Source organism: Callospermophilus lateralis, chromosome 4, assembly GCF_048772815.1.
Source record: "Callospermophilus lateralis isolate mCalLat2 chromosome 4, mCalLat2.hap1, whole genome shotgun sequence".
NCBI classification, from domain to species: Eukaryota; Metazoa; Chordata; class Mammalia; order Rodentia; family Sciuridae; genus Callospermophilus; species Callospermophilus lateralis.
The window spans coordinates 19,277,501-19,302,722 of NC_135308.1; the positions used below are offsets into that span (position 1 = coordinate 19,277,501).

The 25,222-nt window shown below is 37.6% G+C and overlaps 1 protein-coding gene across 1 annotated transcript in view; it reads left to right on the forward strand.

Annotated features, from left to right (window-relative positions):
- The first annotated feature begins 9,248 nt into the window (after positions 1–9,248).
- Positions 9,249–25,222, forward strand: part of Cpe (carboxypeptidase E) — a 116,802-nt gene continuing 100,828 nt past the window's right edge. The window contains exon 1 of the mRNA XM_076853647.1: positions 9,249–9,766. Within this exon, the coding sequence (XP_076709762.1) occupies positions 9,460–9,766 (307 nt within the window). The 5' untranslated portion in view covers positions 9,249–9,459. The remainder of the gene's footprint in view (positions 9,767–25,222) is intronic.

Here is a 25,222-nt window from a genome sequence, read left to right on the forward strand (position 1 = left end):
TTTAGCTAATGTCCTCCAGTTCTACCCATGTTGCTGCAAATGATGGAATTCTATCATTTTATATGGATGAATAATATTCCATTGGGTGTGTATACACATTTCTTTTATGCATTCAACTTTTGAATTTTGTTGATTTTTCAGTCTTTTTGGTAATGCCCATTCTAACTGCAGGGAGATGATTCCTCAGTGTGGCTTTAGTTTGCATTTTCCTGATGACTAGTGGTCGAGCCTGTTGGACATTTATGTATGTCTATTTAGACCATTTGTCCATTTTTAATTGTATTATTTGATTTGTGCGTTGTTTGGGATGCTTATATATTCTGGATATCAATTTTTTTGTCAGATAAATATTTTGCAAACCTTTTCTTTCAAGCTGTAAGTTGTCCCCTCATTCTGCTGTTTCCTGGGCAGTGTAGAAAGTTTTAGTTGGATGCAGTCTCACTTCTCTAATTTTTCTTTTGTTTGTGCTTTTGACGTCATATCCAAGAAATCATTGCCCATTCCAATGCCGTGAAGCTTTTTCTCTACGTTTTCTTCCAGGAATTTTACAGTTCTAGGTCTTACACTTAAATCTGAGGCCCATTTTCACTGAATTTTTTTAATATGGTATAAAACAAGGATCTGATTTCATTCTTTTGCATGTAGATCTTGAGTTTCCCCAACATTGTTTGAAGAGACTATATTTTTTAAAAGTATATATTTTTTAGTTGTAGAGGAGCACAACATTTTTTACCTGCTTATTTGTATATGGTGCTGAGGATCAAATGCTAGGCATATGCTCTGTCACTGAGCCCCAACTCCCGCCTGAAGAGACTATCTCTTCCCCACTGTATACTCTTGACCTCTGTGATGAAGATCAGTTGGCTTTATACGTGTGGATTTGTTTCTGGGCTCTTTGTTCTGTCCTGTTGGTCTGTATGTCTGTTTTTATGCTACTTCTATACACTCTAGTTACTATACCTTTGCAATGTGTGATGCCTCCAGCTTTGCTCTCTCTGCTCAAGTTTGCTTTGGCTATTTGAAGCCATTTGTAATTCCTTATGAATTTTAGGAATTTATTTCTATTGTTATTTTGGGGTACTAGGGATTGAGCTTAGGGCCTTATGCAGGCTAGGCAAGCACTCTACCAACTGATTTAAATCCCTAGTCGTTCTAACATTTTTTATGTTGAATGTTTGAGATTGTCTATGTATAAAATCATGAGATCTGCAAAGAGAGGCCTTTAACTTCTTTTCCTATCTGGATGCCTTTTGTTTCTTTCTCTTGCTCAATTGCTCTGGCTAGGACTTCTAGTGCTATGTTAAATACAAGTGATAGAGTAAGCATCCCAGGCTTACTTCAGATCTTAGAGGAAAGACTTTCAATTGTTTACTGTTGAATGTGAAGTTAGCTATGACTTTTCATAGAGGTCTTTATTGTGTTGATGTAAATTCTTTCTGTACCTAGTTTGTAATGATTTTTTTTTTAATTATGGTAAGGTGTTGAATTTGTCAAAACCTTTTTCTGTGTCTATTAAAATGATCATGTGATTTTATTCTTCAGTCTGTTAATGTGGCATATTACATCCATAGATTTACATGTGTTGAAGCATTCTTGCATCCCAAGTTTAAGTCCCACTTGATTGTGATGACTGAGACTTTTAATGTGCTATCAAATATGTTTTGCTAGTATTTTATTGAGAATTTTTCCTTACATATTTACTGAATGTAGTCCCCCCCCCCTTTTTTTTTGCATTGCTTTTGTCTGGCTTTGGTATCAGAACAATGCCAGTCTCATAAAATGATGTTGGAAGTATCTCTTGCTAATTTGGGGAAAGAGTTTCAGAAAAATTGATGTTAATTCTTTAAGTGTTTGGTAGAATTCACTGGCAAAACCATCTGCTCATGGATTTTTCTTTGTTGGGAGGTTTTTAGTTGTTGATTCAATTGCCTTGTTTCTATTGATCTGTTTAAGTTTTCTGTTTCTTCTTGATTCAGTTTTGTTAGGATGCATGTTTCTAGGAATTTATCCATTTCTTTGTGATTATCCAACTTGTTGGACATACATAGTTGTTTGTAATTATTTTATGATTTTTTTTTAATCTTTGTGCAACCGCTATGATTTCTCCCCTTCCACTTTTACAATTTGAGTTGGCTATCCTCTTTTTTTTTTTTAAGTTATTCTATTAAAAGTTTTGTTAATTTTATTTATCCTTTAAAAGAACTCCTCGTTTTGTTGATTTTTTTTTCCTTGTTTTTATGTTCTGTATTTCATTTATTTCTACTCTAATAATTCTCTTCCTTCTGCCAGCTTTGAGTTTGGTTGGTCTTTAATTTCTTAGGTGTAATGTCAGATAGGTAATTTGAAATCCTTCCTCCTTTTCAATGTAGTTGCTTATCGATAATACCCCCTTCGTAGTACTACTTCTTCTGCATCCCATAAGTTTTGGTATGATGTATTTTCATTTTTCTTCAGATATTTTCAAATTTCCTTTAAAAATTTTTTTCTTTGACCCAATGGTTATTTTTAAGACTGTTGTGTAACTTTCACATATTTGTGAATTTTTTGTTTCCCTTCTGTTATTGGTTTTTAGTTTCACTGCATTGGGGGAAAGATACGTGGTATGATTTCAATCATCTTAAAATTTGTTGAGACTTCTTTTGTGATTTCAGATTTGATCTATGCCTGGAAATGTCCTGGGTGCACTTGAGAAGAATGTGTATTCTGCTGCCGTAGGGTGGAAAGTTCTACATATATCTGTTAGGTCCTTTAATCTGTAGCATTGTTTGAGTCTGCTGTTTCCATATTAATTTTATGTCTGGGAGTTCTACTCTTTATTGGAAATCAAGTATTAAAATCTCTTACTGTTATTGTATTGAGATCTATTCTTCAAATCTGGCAATGTTTGCTTTATTTATTTTGGTTCTATGATGTTGGGTGCATATATATTTATATTTGTCATGTCCTCCTGATGAATTGTCCTTTTTATCATTAAATAATGCTCTCTTTGTCCCTTGTGACAGTTTTTTTTACATAAAGTCTATTTTGTCTGATGTGATTATAGTCATCCTTGCTTTCTTTTGGTTAGCATTCACATCCTATGTGTACCTTTGATTTTAAAGTATGTCTATAGGCTGGGTGTGGTGGTACCTACCTCTCGATCTCAGCTACTCGAGAGGATCATGAGTTTGGGGCCAGGTTGGGTAACAGAGTGAAATCTGATCTCAAATAACAAAAACAGTATATTTTTTATAGACAGCACATCATTGGGTTTCTTACCATTCAATCACTCTATGTCTTTTTATTGGAGAGTCTATTACATTTACGTTTATGTTTAAATTATTGATAGTAAGAATTTACTGTAGATATTTTGTTAATGTTTTTTATCTGCTTTATGTAGTTCTCTTGTCCCATTTTTCTCCACTCTTGCTGTCTTCCTTTGTGATTTGCTCATTTTCACAGTGATATGCTTTAATTCCTTTTTTTTTCTTTTCTGTACCTATTATGGGTATTTGTGAATGGTTCCCCAAGGTTTATGTAAAGTCTCATATAGTAGACCATTTTAAGTTGGTAGAAACTTAACTTCAATTGCATATGAAAGCCACCTGGCTTTGTTATTTGCTTTCATATGTGTTCATGATGTAGTTCATCCTGTTTTCATGACAACTTGAAGGAATCATGTCAGCATTTTTTGGAGAAAGTTCTATTGGTGATGAATTCCTTCAACATTTCTTTGTTTAAAAAGTGTTTTTTTCTCCTTCAGTTAAATAACATAGTCTTGGTAGTAGTTTTCTTTTTTCAACTTTTTTTTTTTTTTTTTTAATAATAGTACAGGGATTGAATCTTGCAAATGCCAGACATGTGCTCTGCCACTGAGCTGCTTCCCTAGCCCTCAGCTCTTTCAATATGTCACATGCTTCTTTTTGTCCTGCAAGGTTTCTGCTGAGAAATCTATTATGAATCTTCTGAAAATTCTCTTGTATGTGACCAGTCACTTTTCTCTTATTGCTTTTAAAAATTCTCTTTATCCTTGATTTTTCATAATTTGATTATGATATATCTCAGAATTTGTCCTATTTGGGACCCTTTTGAATTCAGGAATTATTTCTTGTTTGGACATGTGTTTCCTTCCTCAGATTTGGCAATTTTTTAGCCATTATTTCTTCAATTAAATGTGCCCCCCCCCCCTTTGTTTTCTCCTTCTCCATATTGCTTATATTGGTCGGCATGATGCTGTCTCATGATTTCCTTATTCTTTTTTTCACTTTTTTCATTATTTTACCTTTTGGATAATTTCAAATGACCTGTCTTTGAGTTCACTAATTCTTTCATTTTATTGATCAAATCTATTGTTGAATCCCTCTGATATTTTTTCTCTTTCTTTTTGTGGTGCTGGGGATTGAACTCAGGGCTTCACACATGCTAAGTAAGTGCTTTAAACCACTGAGCCACATCCCCAGCCCTCCTCTAGTATTCTTGGCTCTGTTATTGTATTCAACAACTTTAAAATTAGAAAAAACTTCTTTTTGTTTCTCTTTGTAATACTTTGTTTTGTTTAGTTGTCTCATCTCTATTCTCTTGTAGCTTACTGAGCTTTTTTTAAGGTAATAATTTCAAGTTCTTTGGCAGATAGCTCATGGAGCTTCATTACTTTAGGGCCAGTTATGGAGATTTCTTTTATTTTTTTGAGCATGATTTTTGTTTTTCTGATGGCTCACATGCCTTGCATCTTTGCATCGATGTCTGCGCATTTGAAGAAACAGCCCCCTCTCCTTCTCCAGTCTGTAAGCACTGACTTTGATTGGGAAAGACATCCACTTGTCAACCAAGCCAAGATTCAAGGTCTCTGCTCCCTATGGTGTCTGATGATATTAGTTTTTTCTGTGTCCACAAGAGGTGAGATAGTAACTAGCATCTAAAGGAGTCCACTGAAAGTTGGGGACATTACAGCTACGATCAACTCCTTTCTTGGAGGACAAGTCCCCGTTCCAAGTCTCACAGGGCCTTGCCAGCTATAGAAGGTGTGCCCTTTCTCCAGCCTCCCCCCACCCCCCCGCCCCCCCAGGCATCTACAATGTACCACTTCTTTGATCACTCCACATGAAGCAAGACAGAAGCTGGCCCCTTGGGTGGTGTACTGAAAGGCTCACTTCTCCCCCCTTCCACCCCAGGGGGTAGTTGTAATCTTCTGGATGCTGAGTTGTGCTAGTCTGGGGTAGGGACTGCTATAGGTAAAGTGAAATAATTCTTCTTACCTGTTTCAGTATGACTGACCTTGATTTTGAGCTTGTCTGGGGTACTGCAACTTTCTAACTCGATTCCAGACTTCTCACAAAGGAATTTGGTTACTTTTCCCATCGTTAAATCTGTGTTTCTGTGGGAGAATGAGGAATGGGATATTCTACTCTGCTATCTTGCTGACACACTCTACCCTTTGCTTGAGGATATCTGAATCGGGGGGATGCTCTATGAATTAGTTATCCACTGCTGCATAAGAAATTACCCCAATTTCATAGACTTAAAACAGCATACATTTATTGTCTAGCAGTTTCTATGGGTTAGGGAATTGGGAGCTGCAAAGCTGAGAGGTTCTGGCTCCAGGTCTTTAAGGAGGTTGTAGCAAACCTTAGAGGTGGTAGATGTCAGAGATGGAATCCTCTCAAGGATCAGCTGGGCTGAGGATCTGCTTCCAAGTCTGCTCACATGATTGGTGGTTGACAAGGCTCAGCTCTTTACTGACTATTGACTGAGGATGTCAGTTGTTCTCAGGCTGTTTTCCAGAGGTCTCAGTTCCTCGATATGTGGACCTCTCCATAACAGGCAGCCAACTTCCCTGGGATTAATGATGGGGGCAGGGAAATATTGAAGGCAATTGAGATGGAAGCTGCAGGTTTTTTTTTTTTTTTTAATAATGTAACTTTAGAAGAAACATCTTATGATTTCTGCTGTATTATGTGCATTATAGTGAGTCACTAAGTCCTGTCTATGTACATATAGAAAGGAAGTAATTCCAACTCTTGAAAGGGAGGAGTATAAAAAATTTGTACCCATTGCTATACTATATTATTTTATGCTACTGCATATCTCTTCCTAATGCAGTGTTCAGGAATGTCACGTTGGTAAATTTGAAACTGGCCATGGTGGGAATATTTACACTATGTGAATCAGCAAACACTGTAAGTCAAGTGTTTTTTTTTTTTTTTTTTTTCCCTACTAGAGAGCTGACAGTTTAACATTCACCAACACATGACTGGATGGATGTAGAATTATATGTTCACAGAATTTTTGTGGAGTAGATGATTTTTAGGGCTTTGAAAGAACAGAAGACAAGGTTATGAATAGAAGAAGGGATGGTTTCTGGATTTGATGACAGAGGTGAAGCTGAAAGTGGAGGCTTGGGGAGCTTAAATAGACCCACCCAGAGGTCCAGATGTGACATGAAAAAATGGAGCTCCATCTCTTTCTTTTTCTTGTATGTGCACGTCTACACACAATTTGAGATGGGAATTGCACACTGGACTTAACTATGGGAACACAAACACATTAAAGATTTGGCATGCAAGATTTTTTTTTTAATCAAGATGGGCAACTGCATAATTATCTATGAAGCCACAAATAATATATACTCTAGTGAAGTTGGGACAGCTGACCTTCACCAAAAATAGCTCAGAAATCCAAACACCAAGTTTTAGTTTCTTTGAACTGATGCCTTGGTGTATGTTGTATGCCTTACAATGTTTGAGAAGCATTACCATTCATTTGGCTTGTAGAAATTTATTTCAAAAGGAAAACTTCCAGCATCATAGCATTTTCAATTGGAACGAGACCTTACAAAACATATAGGTCATTATTTATCAAAGTATGTTTGCCAATCAAATATTAAAATCAGAAAGAACTGGTTTTCTTGCTAACATGTAGAATCTCATTAAAACCTGAAACTCACCTTAGACTCAATGAATTGTTGGGGCTTGAAAATTTGCATATTTTTATAAATTATCCAGATGATTCTGTTGCATATAAACATTAGAAGACTAATAATCTGATTCAAATCTCTCATTTTATACATTAGGGAAACAAGCATCTAAAATGTAAGGAAGTCTTTACAAGTGAGACCATGTAGCAGATACAATCCCATCTACTAAAGAAAAGTAAAAACCAACCAAACAAAAAACTCATAACCTATAAAATTGGCATTTTGGGAGAAAATAGAAAAACATTCTTTGTTTAAAGAGACAGTTAAGGAGCAACACAGGACCTCATTGAAAATACGTTGTTTATATGTGCAGTTACTATTCAATATGCCCACCTCACCACAAATTAGTGTGGTTATTTTAAATCACTAACATGAAAATCTTAACCTCCCACTTCTGAAGTTATGGGTTTTAGCTACTCTATTTTATTTTTTCTAGATTTACAAGGTTGCTTCTTTGGGCATGGTTTTAGAAATGTAATTATAACTCTGGTTTCAAACTTCTGGACCACGTAATCAAACACAGACTAGTCATAGTGGAAAATATAGTTTTTAGCTCTGCTTACATAGACAGGGAAAATGGGTGGACCCAAATCAGTTCAACTAAGCAGTTGTTTAGAGAGATTTTATAAAGTGGCAGCTTCCACTCAAGGCCCAAAGAAGATCTATGCTACTGTAGGAAATGAAGAAAGTCAGGAGGCTTTGAAGCTTGCCTCTCCAGTGGCACATTACCAACCATGTCTGAGCTTTTAATTTTTTGATCCAATAAAATCATTTAAATATCTGGATCCTTTTATAGATTGTTATGGTTTGGGGAAGGTTCCCTTCAAAGATTCATGTGTTGAAGGTTGGTCTCCAATGTAGCAATGTTCAGAGGTGAGGCTTTTAGGAAATGATTGGAACATGAGAGGTCTAACCTCACCATTGAATTAATCCAGTGATGGAGTCATAATTTGAATGCTCTGTGTGTGTGTGTGTGTGTGTGTGTGTGTGTAAACTGTATGTGGTGGGACCTAGTAGAGGGGTGTGAGTGCTTGGTGGGCAGGCTGTCCCCAGCCCCTTCCTATCTCTTTGCTTGTTGACTGCCTTAAGATAAGCAGCTTGGCTTGATCATACCCTTCTGCCATGATGTTTTTGTCTCCCACAGGTCCCCCCAGCAAAGTTGAACCAGTCTACCATGGACTGAAACCTGAGAAACCATGAGCCATAATAAATCTTTCCTCCTTTAAGTTGACTTTCTCAGGTATTTTGTCATAGTGATGAAAAAGGTAACACACGGGAAAAAGTTTTTATTTAGTGCAATGCATTACTAGACAGATGAAGAAAGAGGAAGCTTAGAAAAAAATGTCTTAAGGTAAAAAATTACCCATCTAGGGTCCAGTTTTTCTTCTCGGTTGCAATTGCCAATGGATTATTTATTTATTCGGGTTTGTGCTGTTCTTAAATATAAAAGGCAACCTCTGCAGGGTAACATCTGTTCCAGACATGGTCCATGAATATAAATCCTACCTAAGACTGGATATTTAAAGCTGTAAATGATTTTTACATTTTTACAATTTGTGAAAGGATTGGAGGTGGCAAGTCATAATCAGTTTTCGCTATATCAGGATGTAAGCTTAATGCCAAACTAAATCTTTTGTCTAAGCCACCAGCAGAGCTGTATTTTGTTTTCCCAAGGGGTGTTTATAGACGATGTTCTTACAGGCACTGCCAAACGACATTGTCTCATTTTCCCCCTCTGCGAGAATGTGCATAAACACAATTAAAGACAGTGGCTGCAAATTGGTAGAAAGCATTTCTATTCTTCTAAATCTCTAAATCGAAGTGCACGATGTTCTGGTTTCTAGCCAGGCCTTGCTATAAATGAAATCCCCACCCTTGGGTTTGTATTTCGATTACTGATACAGTGATGCTTCAGGAAGAGAAGGCAAGTGGCTCCTAACACTTCCTTTCTGTTCTTTTTCTTCCTGGAATACTCTCTAATTCTCTAATGCATCAAGATGGAAACCCCGTTCTGCTTGGAATAGATGTTTCTTTAAAAGGTTCCACTAACAATCCAAGAATTATATTCCACGTGCAGTGTCACGGGTCACGGTTTTCTCAATGACAGCAACGTCCGGGAGCCCAGACCTGCGCTCTCGCGTCACCTGGGTTGCCCCAGGCTCCATTCGGCTTTGGCCGAGGTTTGGAGCCAACAGACAGCGCCCGCTGCCCTCCCCGACGCGCGCCGGCTGCAGCGCTCTCGGCCGGCCCCCCCGACTGCAGTGGTTTCTCCTGCAGCTCCCCTGGGTTCGGCGGCCAGTAGTGCAGCCCGCAGAGCCGCCGCGTCGCCCCTCTCCTCTGGGCGGCCCCAGCGCGCGGTGACACTCATTCAGCGCAGAAGGTGAGGCGACGCGAGGCTGGTGCGGAACTTGTCGCCGCTCGCGCAGCGCCGGCCAGCTGAACCCGGAGCCGGGCAGACAAAAGAGGCCGCCAGGGCAGGAAGGCACGGCCGGCGGCGGAGCGCAGCGATGGTCGGGCGCGGAGGCAGGGCGCTGCTGGCGCTGAGCGTGGCACTGGCCGCCGGCGGGTGGCTGCTGGGTGCCGAAGCCCAGGAGCCCGGGGCGCCCGCGGCGGGCATGAGGCGGCGCCGGAGGCTGCAGCAGGAAGACGGCATCTCCTTCGAGTACCACCGCTACCCCGAGCTGCGCGAGGCGCTGGTGTCCGTGTGGCTGCAGTGCACCGCCATCAGCAGGATCTACACGGTGGGGCGCAGTTTCGAGGGTCGGGAGCTCCTGGTCATCGAGCTGTCCGACAACCCTGGGGTCCATGAGCCTGGTAAGGGCGATGCCCCCTGCCAGCCCTGGAGGCGTCCCGGAGGGCGGCGGTGGGGGACGGAGGGCAAGGTGGGCCCCGGGGTGCCTCCTGGTAAGGGGTGCCTAGCCTAGGTGGCAAGCGGAAGGCGGCTGGAAATGGGGAAGAATCGGACCTAGACCGCGGCGGATGGCCGGGAGCCTGGTCTCTGTCCCCCCTCGCCCATCCCCCCAGCCCCAAGCCACCACCACAGCCCTTTCGGCCCCTGTTGTGTGAGCCCCAGCGAGAGAGGCTGGAGAGGGTGGGGGACCAGAGTACCCAGCCAGCAAATCCCCGAGCGCGCCAACCCGGCGGCCCCTCCTACAGCCGTATCAAGCACCCCAAGGAATGGTTGCGAGTCCTCAGGAAGGCGGCCGCCCGTCCTTACCCACAGGAGTGGAAAGATCGGGTGCAGAGGGCGGGGTTTTAGAGAAAACCGGGAAAAGTCATTTATCATTTGTTGCCTAATTTCCAGAACATCAGTTTATTGGGTGCTGTGGGCTCGGCGTCTCCATCCCTACCTGTACGCGCCGTGTTGGGCACACTCACTGCTTTGGATGCTCAGGAATTTGAAGGATATTGCCAGTCTGGGGCCATGGTTGTTCAGACACGCAGCTCTTCCTACCAGGGTGGAAAAGTGGTCTCTGACAAGCTTTCAGATTTTTGAAACTGCACATGACTTAAGGAAAAAGGAGTAGTCCGTTTTCTCTGCTTTAACCACGTTGAAATGAATAGTTTGTGACTGGATTTTATTCCAGATGTTGTTTCCAGATACTGATCGTATGCACCTTCCTTCAGAGTAGGTTAAAGCATATTTTAATTTATGTTAAATGACGTTCATTTAGTATTAGTGAAGAGGTATTTAAAATGTGTTGGGGCTTTGAAAAATGTTTCTGCTTTTGGGGAAATGACGGAGGCCTGATCTTCCTTCTGAGAGTAAAGGTAATCTGAACCAATGATATCAGCACTCAATGCTTTATTATTTTTTAATGACAAAGAAAGCAAGAAAAATAGGCTAACCATTCTTAGAGCAGTGTCAGAATAGTTTTATAATGATACATGAGAACCAAACTAAGGGATTGAAATTTGTGACCAATAGAAACATTTTGATTTTGTGTAGCATATGGCTTAATCAAAAATAAATCTTTAGAAAAGACTTCTTACCTTCAAATAATGTAAACAAAAAATATTTCCTACCTTTAAATAATTCCTGAATAAATTTGTTCTGACAATCCTGAAATGAGGTCCCAGAAAACATTAAATACAATGTACTTTGGAAGAATCCAGCATGTAGAATTGGAAATTTGGAAAATTAGTTTGATACTGCTATCTGAACACAAAGAAAAAAATAAATGTGATGACTCACTTTCACCTAAGTCAAATAATCAAAGCCAAGACATCCCAGACAACTAAAGCTAATCTAAATATTTTTTATTCTCCAGCTTCCTACTTAATTAGAACCCTTTGTTATTTTACTTTTTTTGTAAATTGCTTCTTAGAGTTTGATACATTATTATTTCAAAGAGATTATGTGAAAGTTAATATTTATCTTGTCTTGTTTCAAAATTAGAAATAAGATTTATAACTGATAATGCTGTAAGGAGATAATATGCTTTTGAAAATGAATATAATGGTTCTTTTGCTTGAATATCTGGAATGAATAGATAGTCCAGCAAGATTTGCAGATCTTTCTTGTAGATTGCAAGCTCTGTGAGGTAGAGTCTGTCTCCAGCACCCAGTTAGGGTATGGCATACAGTGGGACTGAATATACATTAGAAATAATACACATTATGGAAAAATATTCAACATTATCATAGAAAAATGATCAATGATGTATAACTAAAAAGAACAAATAAAAAAGAAAAATGATCAGTCAATATCTGGGTAACATAGTGTTTAAAAAAGTTTTATTTCTCATTTCATTTACAAAGATACTCAGAATGTTGTATAATATGTGCTTTGCAATTCCTTATTAAATGCAGGAAACTTAATTTTAAGTTCAGGTATTACTTTACTAATAGAATACAAAATGTCCATTGCATTTTTAAAAATAAAAAAACTTATGAACTAACACTAAAACACTACAGGGTGATTTGCCCCTCTGCTACCCCTTCATGAGGGTAAGTAAGCTAGAAATCTTTAGGCTACTAGTAAATGTAGAGATCTGATTGGTATAAAACTTTGATAGTACTTTTGTGAATTAACTTTTTAGGAAGTTTTGGATAAAGAAAAACATCCATCATTCTTAAATGGCCTTCAAATTCCTTTTAGATTGATCTAGTTTAAGAAATAAAAAAGAAGTATCCGTATTTAGTCTAAGATAGGAGGATACAAAAATATTTAGTGTTTTTTTTTTTTGTTTTGTTTTGTTTTTTGGTACTGGGGATTGAACTCAGGGATGCTTTATCATGGAGCCACATCCCCAGTTCTTTTTATTTCTTATTTTGAGACAGGGTCTCACTAAATGAATTGAAGTTCAGGTATTACTTTACTAATAGAATACAAAATGTCTATACAAAATGCCTTGAACTTTGGATCCTCCTGCTTCAGTCTCCCAAATCACTGGGATTATAAGCACTGTGCCACCATGCTCAACACATTCGGTGTTTTTTTTTTTTTTTTTAAGCACAATGTGTACTCAAGGTGAGTCAAGTTCCATGGATTGTCTAGAAGATAGTGCTTGGCCTTGTGAGAATGGAGAATTGGGGGTTTGACAACATAAAGGTGTGTAGGGTGTAAGAAGAGCTGAGAGAAGACTGGAGAAAGCAGTTTAGGGATACTAGGCTGGGACTGGGTTTTTGAAGAGTGTATGAACAGAAGGCCAGAAGGGTGCAGATTACTGAAATTTCTAAAACCCAGTGTTGCTCAGATAGCTCTGGAAAGACAGCAACTGCCTTAACTACTATTATTCCCTTATAGGTGCCCCCCCCCCTTTGGTTTGTTCAAAATAACATTTTTGATTCAGTTTTAGGAAATAGTGTTTAACTTCATTTCATTTACTTGACTAAAACTCTGATGAAGTTGTTATACTTTATTTTCTAGCAAGAGAGAAGTGTAGAGTTTGTTAGTTTTCTTAATCTAAATTCTTTTTCGGAATTCATAAAAAAAAGTAGTGAGCTGGAAATGTGGCTCAGTGGTGGAGCACTTGCCTAGAATGGCAAGAAAAAAAAAATAAAGAAAAGAAGAAGGAGGAGAAGGAGAAGAACCTAGCTATTTTCAAAGGATTTAGGTAGAATAGTAGAAGAACTCTAACAAAACAAAACAAAACAACATAAACTTGGAGTGCCTCTCCCTGCAATCAAACCTGCAAGAGGTTCACTTGGTGAGATTAGCAATTTATGGCCAGATGTTTGTTAAAACCACCAGTTATCTTCCTTAGTTGAAAGAAATGATCTCTTTATTTGGTATACGCTGTGCGGTGAACTTGAACTTATCTTCTGAAAATGATTCTCTCAGATACTCAACATTTGAAGTCATCAAAAGGGAAAGAAAATTCCCTTTTTAATGAATGAGGGAGGAATATCTATACCTATTGTCTCAACACCATAGGAGTCAGCTTGATGTTTGACTGAAATACTCATAAAAGAAACATCTATCAATTTCTGTCTAAGTAATGAAATCTGTATTTCCAGAACTTTCCTATCAGAGTTAAATACAAGTTAAGACTCCTTTGTTTAAAACATTGATTCTTTCACATGTAGTTCAAGATTGCTTCTTGGAAGTAAATCTGATTTATAGCTGAAATGCTATCTTAAACACATTCTTTAGAGCATGGATTTTCCTTTCTCAAAGATTGGAATGATTATTTTGGACCCATTCCCCCCCAAAATCTGTTAAAATTTAAAGCGTGTGAATGCCAGTATATATTTGCCAGATATTGTGATGGAACATTTAATGCTGGAAAAATTTCTATACAACTTGAAAAAAAGAAATGGAAATTTTAATTATTTGTATGGCCTCTTTTCCTAACAGATTAGGATGTATTCATGTGAAATATTATAACTAAGTAACATTTTACAGTATGTGAAGATAGATATTAGATTCTGAAGGAGAATCTGGATCAAACCTCACATGGTCAAGAGTTATATTTTTAGATCTGAATGAGTCACCACAGTGTTGCCAGAAGTAACATTCTTGATTGACTTGTGATTGGCTAATGGAAGAGAGGAGAAACTAGATTGGTCCCTATCATTATATCCTGGGCTCAGACAAAAGGTGGTCAGTGAATCATCTGCCATATTGGTTTACAATGAGGGGTGAAATCCCCACCTTTAGGAAAAGGCATTATTAAAGAAATACAAAAGAACCCTGTAAGGGGTGACACATTAACCTAGTTTTTCTGGAGTGTATTCGATAGAACATTAGTTTAGTATGATTTGGTAAGTATTAGGTAAACAAAGATAAATGAAGTTAAACATTATATTTTACAAAATTCATTATAGCCCTTAATATGCTAACAGACATGGGGCTGGAGTTGTGGCTCAGTAGTAGGCTCTTGCCTAGCATGTGTGAGGTGCTGGGTTCGATCCTCAGTACCACATATAAATAAATAAGTAAATAAAATAAAGATCCATCAAGAAATAATAAAAATATTTAAAAAAATATGCTAACAGACATTTCCAAATTTCCATGTTAGATGCATATAATGCAGTGCTTTCCAATTTTCTTTGACAATAAAATCTTTTCTTTCTTTTTTAAAGGAGCTTATCATGAAACTAATATCATCCTACCTTGAGATACAGGATTAACCCATTGTTATTGATCATCATGTTATTAAGGATTCATTTGGCAATTCTCTAACAGGCTCTTCAGGAGGACAAAGAATGTCTTTTCTCCTCTTCCTCCTCCTCCTCCTCTTCCTCCACCTAAAAACAGCTAGAATGTGATTTATGTACAGTAGACTCTAAGATATATGCATTTAATTCAGAGCATGATTCTGAGGCGATGAGGCAAGGACAAACAATTTGATTGACAAGATTAAAGTTAGACAAATGCATTCCAATTCTATTCTTATTAAGTGGCTTCCTGATTTTAAATCCTGTTTACCATTTTCTCCCATCTATACCTCACAGGATTGCTGTGAGGCCCAAGTAATGCAGGATATATAAAAGAATCTAATGAAGTTGCTTGCATCTAATTATTAATAAGATGGGCTAATTTGTAACAAGTTTTCTTCCCTTCAGTTGCTCTGCAAAATGTGCTCCATGGGCTTTTATTTAGACTAGGAGCTGTTGCTGATGTCATCCTAAGGCATCTGCTCACCTTTTAGGATGGTATTGCACAGACCTAGTTGACAACTCTAAAAGTGTTCTTCCCTGCTAATACTATTTTCTTGCACAAAATGTTTGTCTTTTACCAATTTTAAAAATGTGGGAAATTCCTTCTCTTCTTCCTCTTTGACATCCTATTTTGCTTCATAGGAACCAAGTGTTCATCATTATCTGAGAATGTCTTTCTGGTTGTTACTTTAGGTGGTTAAATAGATCTAGGATGATTTGAACATTTTTATTGGCAATCTAACTTATTTTCCTAAAAAATTTTTATAATGAAAGTGCTTAGATACTGATTAAGTGGGGTTTTTCCTTTGGGTTTTTTGTTTGTTTGTTTGTATGTTCTTTGGAGCGCCATAAGGTAAAGGCATACAGTATAGACTTTGATGTCAGGGGCCATAAGTTTAAATCCTGGTTCTTATTTTTCAATTGAGAGCTCTTGGAAAAGTCGATTTCTCTCGTAAGTCCTAAGTGTATCATCTATGGAAAGAGTATGATGTGGTAATTAAATGAGGTGTTAAATATGAAATTTTTAATTCAGTGGGTGGTAGCAGTTAGTATTACCTCTATCTGGCCCTTTCCACTCTTGGTGTGTGTGTTCCTTCAGTAGATTATAAGTTTGTGCTAAAGGATTGCATTTTGTTTCTTTATCACAAATGTGATACTATGCTTAGGACATAGTTGTCACTCAGTGAATATTTATTGAATAAAAGTGCATATGGTAAAACAGAGCCATGGTGAAAGTCGATGTTGACATTATCCGTGTTAGCCTGCCAGAAGTGTGATAACAAAAAAGGAGATAAGTGGTATTTTCCGGATGTGTATGCTTATACCTAATTGTGTTCAATCTAGGTTTGCATAAAGGAGAAATGCACCAACTACTGTCTTCTCAAGTTTCAGGGATGCACTTCTTTGTTATCTGTAATAACTTCACCAGTAGGAGACACTACCTCTTGGCCTCCTCATTCTTCACACATTTTAGACAGTTAAGCTCTTTCTTAAATGTTAAATCCAAGTTTTAAAGATAATCAATCAAAATTTATTTATTGAAATTCAATCTTTAAAGAATCTTCCTGAGGCTGGGTTGGTGGCACCCACCTATAATCCCAGACTCAGAGGTTGATGAAGGAACAGGGCTAGTTCAAAGCCAGCCTCAGCGATTTAGCAAGACCCTCAGCAACTTAAGGAGACTCTGTCTCAATAAAAAATAAAAAAGAACTAGGGTTGTTTCTTAGGGGTAAGATGCACTGAGTTTGATCCCTAGTACTGGAAAAAAAAAAATCTGTCTGAGTTTTTAGTGTTGCATGCTAAAAATTGTGTGCTTGTTTTCTTTTTTAAAAAATGTTTTAGTTGTTGATGGGCCTTTATTTTATTCATTTATCTGTATGTGGTGCTGAGAATCAAACCCAGTGCATCACACATGTGAGGCAAGTGCTTACCCACTGAGCCACAACCCAGCCCATGTGTGCTTGTTTTTAACACTGAAGTCATGTGTCTCCAGGTCTTAAGTTTCCTTTTCCTCATGAAATGGTATTCAAATTGGTATTCAAACCAATGGACCAAACACCCCTAAATCCACAACATGTTTAAATGTGCTCCTTCCTTCTCTTCCCATTAATTACAGGAATTGCCTTGGGTTCATTGCTCTGCAAATGTTTCTTTTAAAATTTATGATATGGTGTTTTGCAAGCTCTTTCTAATAACAGCCAGCTCTTTCTAATAAAACGTGGGCAAAGAGGACAGCCCATTTATGTTTCCAGTACATTTTATTATTTCAAATGATCTACCTATGGCCAAATAAGTAATCTTTGCAGGATAAGGTGGCATATGTAGAGTATCACTGACCAACTCTTAAACAAAAATAAACTTGTTAATTGTGATAATACACCCTGGAACAATTTTCCACTGCTAGTAAATATTTTGCTTTTTACAGGAACCTGTTTAACTATAAAACACTATTAAGCATCATAGTTCTGTAACAATAATAAAAAACCACCAGGCATGGTGGTGCATACTTGTATATCCAGCGGCTTTGGAGGCTGAGGTAGGAGGATTGCAAGTTCAAAGCAACCTCAGCAACTTAGTGAAATTCTGTCTTTAAATAAAATAGAAAAAGGGCTAGGGATGTTGCTCAGTGGTTAAGTGTCCCTGGGTTTAATCACTATATCAAATAAATAAATAAAATAAATAAAACCCTTCATCTTAAGACATTCCAAACAAGACTGGTTATTTTAAAAATGGATGTAGATCATTTATTTTTTAAAATGAGCCTAAAGAAAACTTTTAACTTAAATTCAGGTTGCTAAAATTCCCTTGCTGAGGTTATGCATGTCAGGTAATTGGGAGAAATGATTACTTCATTTATTTGCTCACTGCAGGCAGCTCCTCATGTGTTCTGATCCTGAAGTGAGGCTTTTTAGTTGGACGTAACCTAGTTTCTTTCCCTATATCATCTAAATATTTAAATCCAGAAAATCTTTCCTTGGCTATGCAGCTGTTATTCACTGCAGTTGTGTAATGTTTTTCCCCAAGAACTATATCTAGAGCAAAGTTCAACAACTTTCTTAAATCATAACCCTTGACCATGAAAAATTTCAATAATAAAATGATAAATTTGGGGTTGTTACTCAACCAGTATTTTAATAACAGTTTTCTGTTTCTTTTATCTAGCCAAGGAGTAATTTCTAAGACAACCTTTTATAGTAACCATTGTAAAATATTGCTATGTGGCATTCCACATTGAAATCAGCTTTTAGGGGTAAAAAGATAATGTTGGCCTTTGTTAATATGAGTAATACTTCCGAATTAATTTAGAGAATGTTTAATGAATACACATTATATGTATGCCCTTTCTTTCTCTTTCTTTCTTTCTTTCTCTCTCTCTCTCTCCCCCTCCCTCCCTCCCTCCCTTTCTGTCTCTCTCTCCCTCCCTCCCTCCCTCCTTCTCTCTCTCTCTCTTTCTTTCTTTCTCCTGGAGATTGGACCCAGGAGTGCTCTACCACTGAGCTACATCCCAGCCTTTTTTATTTTTAATTTTGAGACAGGGTACTGCTAAATTGCCGAGGTTGGCCTCAGGCTAGCAGTCCTCCTGAAACAGCCTCCTAAGTCCCTGGAATTACAAGGCCTGTATCATTATACATATAAGGATTTTTTTTTTTAAAGATAGAGAGAAGAGAGAGAGAGATAGAGAATTTTTTAATATTTATTTTTCAGTTTTCGGTGGACACAACATCTTTATTTTATTTTTACGTGGTTCTGAGGATCGAACCCAGCTCATTATTTCTAAAAAGTTCTTTCTCAAAGTGCTCTTCTTTCAGGAAGTTTTTTGTTTTTGTTTTTTTGTCTATTATTGTCTTCTCCAAATTTGGTCAGATATTCTACCAGGATTTTAAGCAGTTGGGCTTGAATTGCCTTTGTTTTTGTGAAGATGCTTACTGGGTACCCTCTGGAGTAGGTATGGAGAGTGTAGTGAATATTAAAGTGGTCCCATGTTTTTTTTTTTTTTTTTCTCTTCCCTCCCTGTAGCTTTCCTACTCTTTTGTGGTTATTAAGATAATGAAGGAAGAGTGGCTCTGTGTACTAATTGGCAGGCTTTTGTCTGAAGAACTTGGGTTATAAGCACATGGGATGTGTTCAACACATTTACTGCCAACCTTTTATCCATAGCTGTTCATCTCTAGAAACATCCTCCAGTTTGGTCCTATATTAACAGTAGCTCTGTATCTGTCATGTGTAAGGAATTATATTACATATGTATATAGATTTTATATATATATATATGTATATATGTATATTTATAAGAACTTGATGCACGTAGAACTATTCTTTTGTGGAAGCACTTAAAAAACAACAACAACAAACAAACAAGGACTGAGGATGTAGCTCAGTGGAAGGTCACTTGCCTAGCACATGCAAGGCCCAATGTCCAATTACCAGCACTGCAACAAACAAACCAGCAAAGGTCAAACACGTAAATTTCTTTCTTTTGAAAAGATGATCTTGTCAGGATGATCTTAATTTCTCCATACAAACATGCACATGAATTTTTGTTATTTAGTAGGTGTACTAAGGATAGTTACACTCTGAGAGAGGTTACTCAAGGAGCTTGTTTTTTTTTTTTTAAGGGGGTTATTTTCAAGAGGTTCTATGGAGCTCCAGAAGAAACAAGTCTTAATATAGGCACATCTTGGTATCAGACAGGGACAGGCTATCCGTACCTAAAAGAGCCTCATTTCTTCTAGTTGATGTCCTTAACACTTTCATATTCATTTCTGACAAAATCATAATTGTGAAATGAGGCTTCAAAAACATGGTGTAAATTCATTCACAGTTCATGATTTGAATATTGCTGTGCTGGAGTTTTCCTTCTCTCTGGAGGACCATCCTTCTTGCTAATTTCTTAGCCAAACATACTAAAACTTCTGCAAGATTGTGGAACTTATAATCATTTATGGATTAAATTTTCTAAAAACACCTGGCAAATAAACTTTCTTCAAATGTCATTAAAGGAATACACGAGCAAGTCCAAATATCTAGTGAAAATCAGACTTAAAATCAAATTCAGGACATATTTTTTTGTAACATCGGTGATTCATTTTCCAAGTTGCCAAATGATAAAGTGATGTGTCTTCCTGTTTCTTTTTTTTTTTTTTTTAACTTTTAAGTTGTTGATAGACTTTGATTTTATTTATTTATATGTTGTGTTGAGAATCGAACCCAAAGCCTCTCAAACATGCTAGGCAAGCGCTCTACTATTGAGCTACAATCCCAGCCTCTCCTCCCATTTCTTAAGAGGAAATGTCCTAACCTGTCTGCCCTCTCCTGGAACCTAGATACTGACTACACATTTTGCTGTGTATTATCCAGTGTATCTGCTGAGTCTGTAGTAAGCTCTCCATGAATTGATGAATGAACAAATAGGCACTTCAGAATGAATGATGCACTTGTTGGATATGCAGATACTCTGCCATACCTTTAACTGAGGGTGAGCAAGCATACCTCTTCTTGCACCTGCAGGCCAAATAGTATATCAGTGAACAGTCCTGTTCTCCTTTCCTGGGAGCTGGAAGAGAAGTGGGTCATCTCTGCCACAGTGCCTGACTCTCATATTTGGTTCCCAACAGGGTCCTCTGTTAACACTCTACCCTAGGCTGGTCCTGTTTCTTATTCTGGTACTTTCTACATAGAACCATGGCTCTGTGTTGCCTCCGGATCTGCTTCTTATTAAGACATGGGTCCTTGTTCTGTGCTGAGCCACATCATTCTGGCTGCTTTCTTGTAAGAGAACCAAGGTACTAAGGGCTTCCAGTTATCAGGAGGACAAACCTGGAAGTTGTAAAGGAAGGGTCAAGGCCATGAAGTGACTTTTAATGACATTTATCGAATATCATCTTAATATTTGTAAGACTTGTGTAGTCCTAGCAAAGAGGATGAAAATGAAAAGGAAGAAAAAAAATTTTTTGAATGAGATGGAAAATAATCGTTTTAATGGGTTGGAGTTGTGGCTCAGAGGTAGAACACGCACCTAGCATGAGTGAGGCACAGGGTTCGATCCTCAGCACCACATAAAGTAAAATAAAGACATTGTGTCCACCTATAACTAAAAAATAAATATTTTAAGAGCCAAAAAAATGCAAATTAAAGTTAACCATATAGTCACCTGGGAGGGAATTTCTGGTTCTAATTCAATTTGAAAATGAAATGGTGATAGAACATAGTAATAGTACCAGCTTTCCTCCCCACTCCCAGCCCTCCATTATCCTTGGACAGGTAGTTCTAAAACTGTGTAGCCTGACATGTTGTTTTCCTTTTGGGGAAAAAAATCTTTAACTTCAAGGAAATTTAGAAATAACATGTATGTAGTTAGAATTTTAAGTACTTTTAAACCATGTCATGTTTAATAGAATTGAGTGCATTGAATTTAAAACATTTAAAACAATTTGATTAACTGAGAAGGAAATCTCCTTTTAAGGTGAATAGAGAATCTGCCAGATTTCTTCATAGAGTATTAAGAGTTGTAAACAGAACTTAACTGCGTATGGAATAACTAGGATTTTGAGTTTACTATTTACAACCCAATACGTTGAGTATTATTTTTAAAAAAAAACAAATTAATTTACAATTCTCAATAGTCACATAAGTCACTCTTCAGGACATCACAAAAACTTGCATTGAACATTGGTTTCTGCATCCTGTGATTCAGAGCGCAAGTCTTTTTCTTTTTCTTTTCTTTTCTTTTTTTTTTTTTTAAATGTTGCTAGGGATTGAACCTAAGATTTTGAGCAAGTTAAGCAAGCACTCTACCAATGAGCTACATCTCCAGCCCTCAAAGCTCAATTCTTAAAGTAGGGAGGTTTCTTCTGAAAATTTTTTTTTTTTTTTTGCTATTTCTTGATTTTAAATGCATGAGTTGCAGAAAATTTTGGTGGTGTTAAACATGCAAAATATCCTATAAAAATGCATCCTTCTGTATGTCAATGTAGAAAAGGGTTGTACAAGCTTTCCTCACATAAGCTTTTTTCAACTTAGAATAGCATCTGGGTTAAATGTTTCTTGGAAGTGTTTCCTTAAAGCACATAACATGTCTTTGGTTGGTTCCAGTGTTCTGCTGTCTATTGTAGTATCTGGGATTAATTGAGCTTAATGTTTTTATGAGTTAAATCCAGTTTTATGCACTTCTTAAACTCATTGCAGCTCCTAATTTGCTCTCCCCTGGTCACTATGGACCATTAGGAGACACATCATTAAAAGACTCTATGAAATGTATTTGTGTCTAAATTAGCGTGTTGTAGATTAAGGACAGCCCTGGGCTTTACTCTAACAGTACAAACCATGAACTATGTAATAATTATTTGTAGCATTTTTGAGACCCCTTTTCCATTATTTCTAGACTTCTGGGTACATTCTTTATGGTTGATTCAGACTGTTGAATAGATGGGAGTTGGAGGCACTTTGTAATAGTTTAACATTTTCCTTTCTGCTTCAATTCTATTTCAGTTTTCACAAATTATATCTTAAAAAATTACATGTAGCTTTAAGGAGCATCAATTTAGTGTGAATTTGAAGATATTTTTCATAAGTATTTAAAAACTTGTATTTTTGTTGCTATTGCTGTTTTAATGCTGAAGCTGAACGTGTTGGTTGCTACAATTCTGTGACCTTTGTAGACAGGGAGAGGGAATAAGTGGGAATATTTTTCTTGAATGAATGTACAGAAGGCTGAGAGTTACTGGTATTTTCTCAAAAATTCATTGGATGCAGGTAATGTTTTTATAGACTCTATGAAGACAGTAGCATAAGGAAAACATTCACACTTTGGCCAACTTTTCCAAAAAGCCAAGAAGGCTCTCGTTTTTAAACCATGCCACATTTTCCATGATGTTCTTAGTTCTTAGACCAGGGTCGTAAGAATTCTTTATTATAAGAAGGGCCCTTTTAACAACTCATAGGTATAAATCACCCTAATTGGACAGATCACCAAGAAAAATATAAAGACATTCATTTACCTGATGTTTGGAAATACTAGTTCACATTTGTAAATCAAACTCTGAGTAGTAGAGGGCAGTAAATAAAATACTGTGTCTTTCATTTCTGAATGTGTTATTATATTTGTAGTTCTGACGTTCTTACTTAAGAATAATAACTAAGTGCTTACCACATGAGTGCCATTCTATAAATTGAAGACATGTTTCAAAAAGGAGAAACAGTGTTTTACCAAGTACCTAGTAGGGAGATATTGAATCTTTTTCTACTGGAGTTGAGAGGGAGAGGAGAGGGAGAGAGAGAGGAAGAGGGAGAGGGAGTGGGAGAGGGAGAGGGAGAGAGAAAGTAGGTCTTTCAAAAGGAGCTGGGGATTTGAGTAGGACTTTAAAGGTGAATAAAATCTGTAAAGTAAAAGAGAACTTCATTCTGTCAGTAAAAGACCATTAATGCTTCTTGTGTGTTTTTCTTCATTGTCCTCAACGTGGTGACATATAAGTGTTCAAAACATATTATACCAGCTAATTATATTCCATTCATGTAGAATAAAATGTTGGGGTTATTGTCCTTTGGAGGTCAATTTCCCTCATCGGGATAGTAAAACTATTTGTGATAGAGAGTATATCAATATTTTACGTATACATATTCAAATAAAGGGCATACTATAATATGATTATATTACATATTATTTTTCTATATTATAGTATATAATTATAAACATAATTATATTAAATATATATTGTAGTATAGTAAGCAATAATTGGTTATCAATATTATTTCCGAGTTAGTTATTATTGAAGACTCCTTAGTAAGTCACGGAGTAAAAAGATGCTCAATTTGTGCTCTGTTTCGACTATGCAATTAAAGCACCATGTTTAGTGCTGGGTGCTGGGTGCTGTGGCTTGGAAGGCTGAGGTAAGGAAGATCACTTGGGCCCAGAAGTTCAAGGCCAGTCTGAATAACATAGCAACAAACACAAAACAACAACGACAACCCAAACAAACAAACAAACAAAAAGAACAACGATGAAAGTGATGTAGTTGAGTTTCTGGAGGAAAATCCAGTCCCACAGCTTTTCTCTGCGAATTGGCAGCTGCTTTAGAGCATCCATCCAGCTGCATTTGTCTATCACTTGAATAATGATCATATAGTTTGTCAGATGCTTTGGGGAGAGAAATTCACTATGTGGAAATATTTAGTATTTAACTAATTTTTCCAATTATAGGTTTTTGATTAGGGTAAATTTATTTTGAATCACTCCTAATGTCGAAACCAATCTTCATTAGTGTTCCATAGAATTGTGAAACATTAGAATTATAGATTTTTTTTTTCCTAGCTGGAAGGAATACTCTCATTTTATAGATGATTAAACTGAGCTTCAGAGAGAGATTCAATGACCTGTACAAGGTTGGGAAGCCTAGGGTCCCTGGAACTCCTTTCCTGGTGTTTGGTTGGGTATTGTTTTTAGAGCATGTCCTACCATAATGTACACAGAGGGGAGTGAACCCAAATGTTTCTGACGTGGCTGTGAACTGTTTGTGTGGACCCGTCGTAGAGAGTTTACTGGAATGTAACTTATCAGTATGTTTTCCATTCCTTAGAGCAGAGCTTCCTGACCTGTGTGCTGTGAACGGCGACGGTTGTGCCAGAGTGGGATGGACCAGGGCCTGGGGTAGTGAAAAGTCAGGAAAGGATGGAAATAAATCACTCTCGCATACCATAAGCACCCGAAGAAAATGTTATTTTTCTTGGCAGCAAAATCGACTCTCTAGGAAGAAACAAGCTTTTGTTGGAAGATTGCTCTGCTGAACTCTTTGGAGGGCTGGGCCTTCAGGGCTAAGGAATTAGCTAAATAGAATAAAAAGAGAGGCTGTGGGGAGTCACAGAGGAAGAGAAAGACATAAGGGATGGTGACTCAAGAGAAACTGTGGGATAACAGAAATGTTGGATGGGAGCATCAGCAGAATTTACCAGGCTCCATCATGTTTACTGGAGAAGATTACAGGGTGAGGGGTGGTGGTGGTGTAGGATGAAGGACTCAATCTTGCTTCAGAATAGGACTGGTAAGGGCTGGGGTTGTGGCTTGGTGGCTGAGCATGTGCTTAGCATGCACAAGACCCTGGCTCCATCTCCAATAAAAAACAAAAACAAAAATGAAAAGAGAAAGATAGTCATGGGCAAAAGCTAAGACTGTCCATGGGAGGCCAGAAATTACCATACAATTATGAGAACTTATTAATGGGGATCAGATTCCCACTATGCCACAGTAGATTCTAGAAAGAATTATATGAAAGTAATTCAGGGTGGGAGGATAGAAGCCAGGCATCTCCCATCTGACTTAACTCTAAGTGAAGGTTCCTGTTATGTATTCCAACCTGGAATCCTCGCCCCGGGGAGAATATGAACACTGGGAGAGGCCCTCTGAGGAGGGCATTGTGGTTTGTAAGGGTAACTCCAGGTTTGTGTGCATCATGAAGAATGAATCATGGGTTGTGTGGTTGGAGGTTAGAGCGGAGAATATAAATAACCAAAATTGGGTGAGGTTTCCTTATAAAAAAATAGTACCTGTGCTGACCTGTTCCTACGTCTCCATAAATGTTAATGTGTAGAAAGTCATTTGTGCTAAATAGGGAGTCGTGTATTTGTTGAGAATATTTTCCAAGCCAAAAATCAGCACACAGTTTCTCAAAG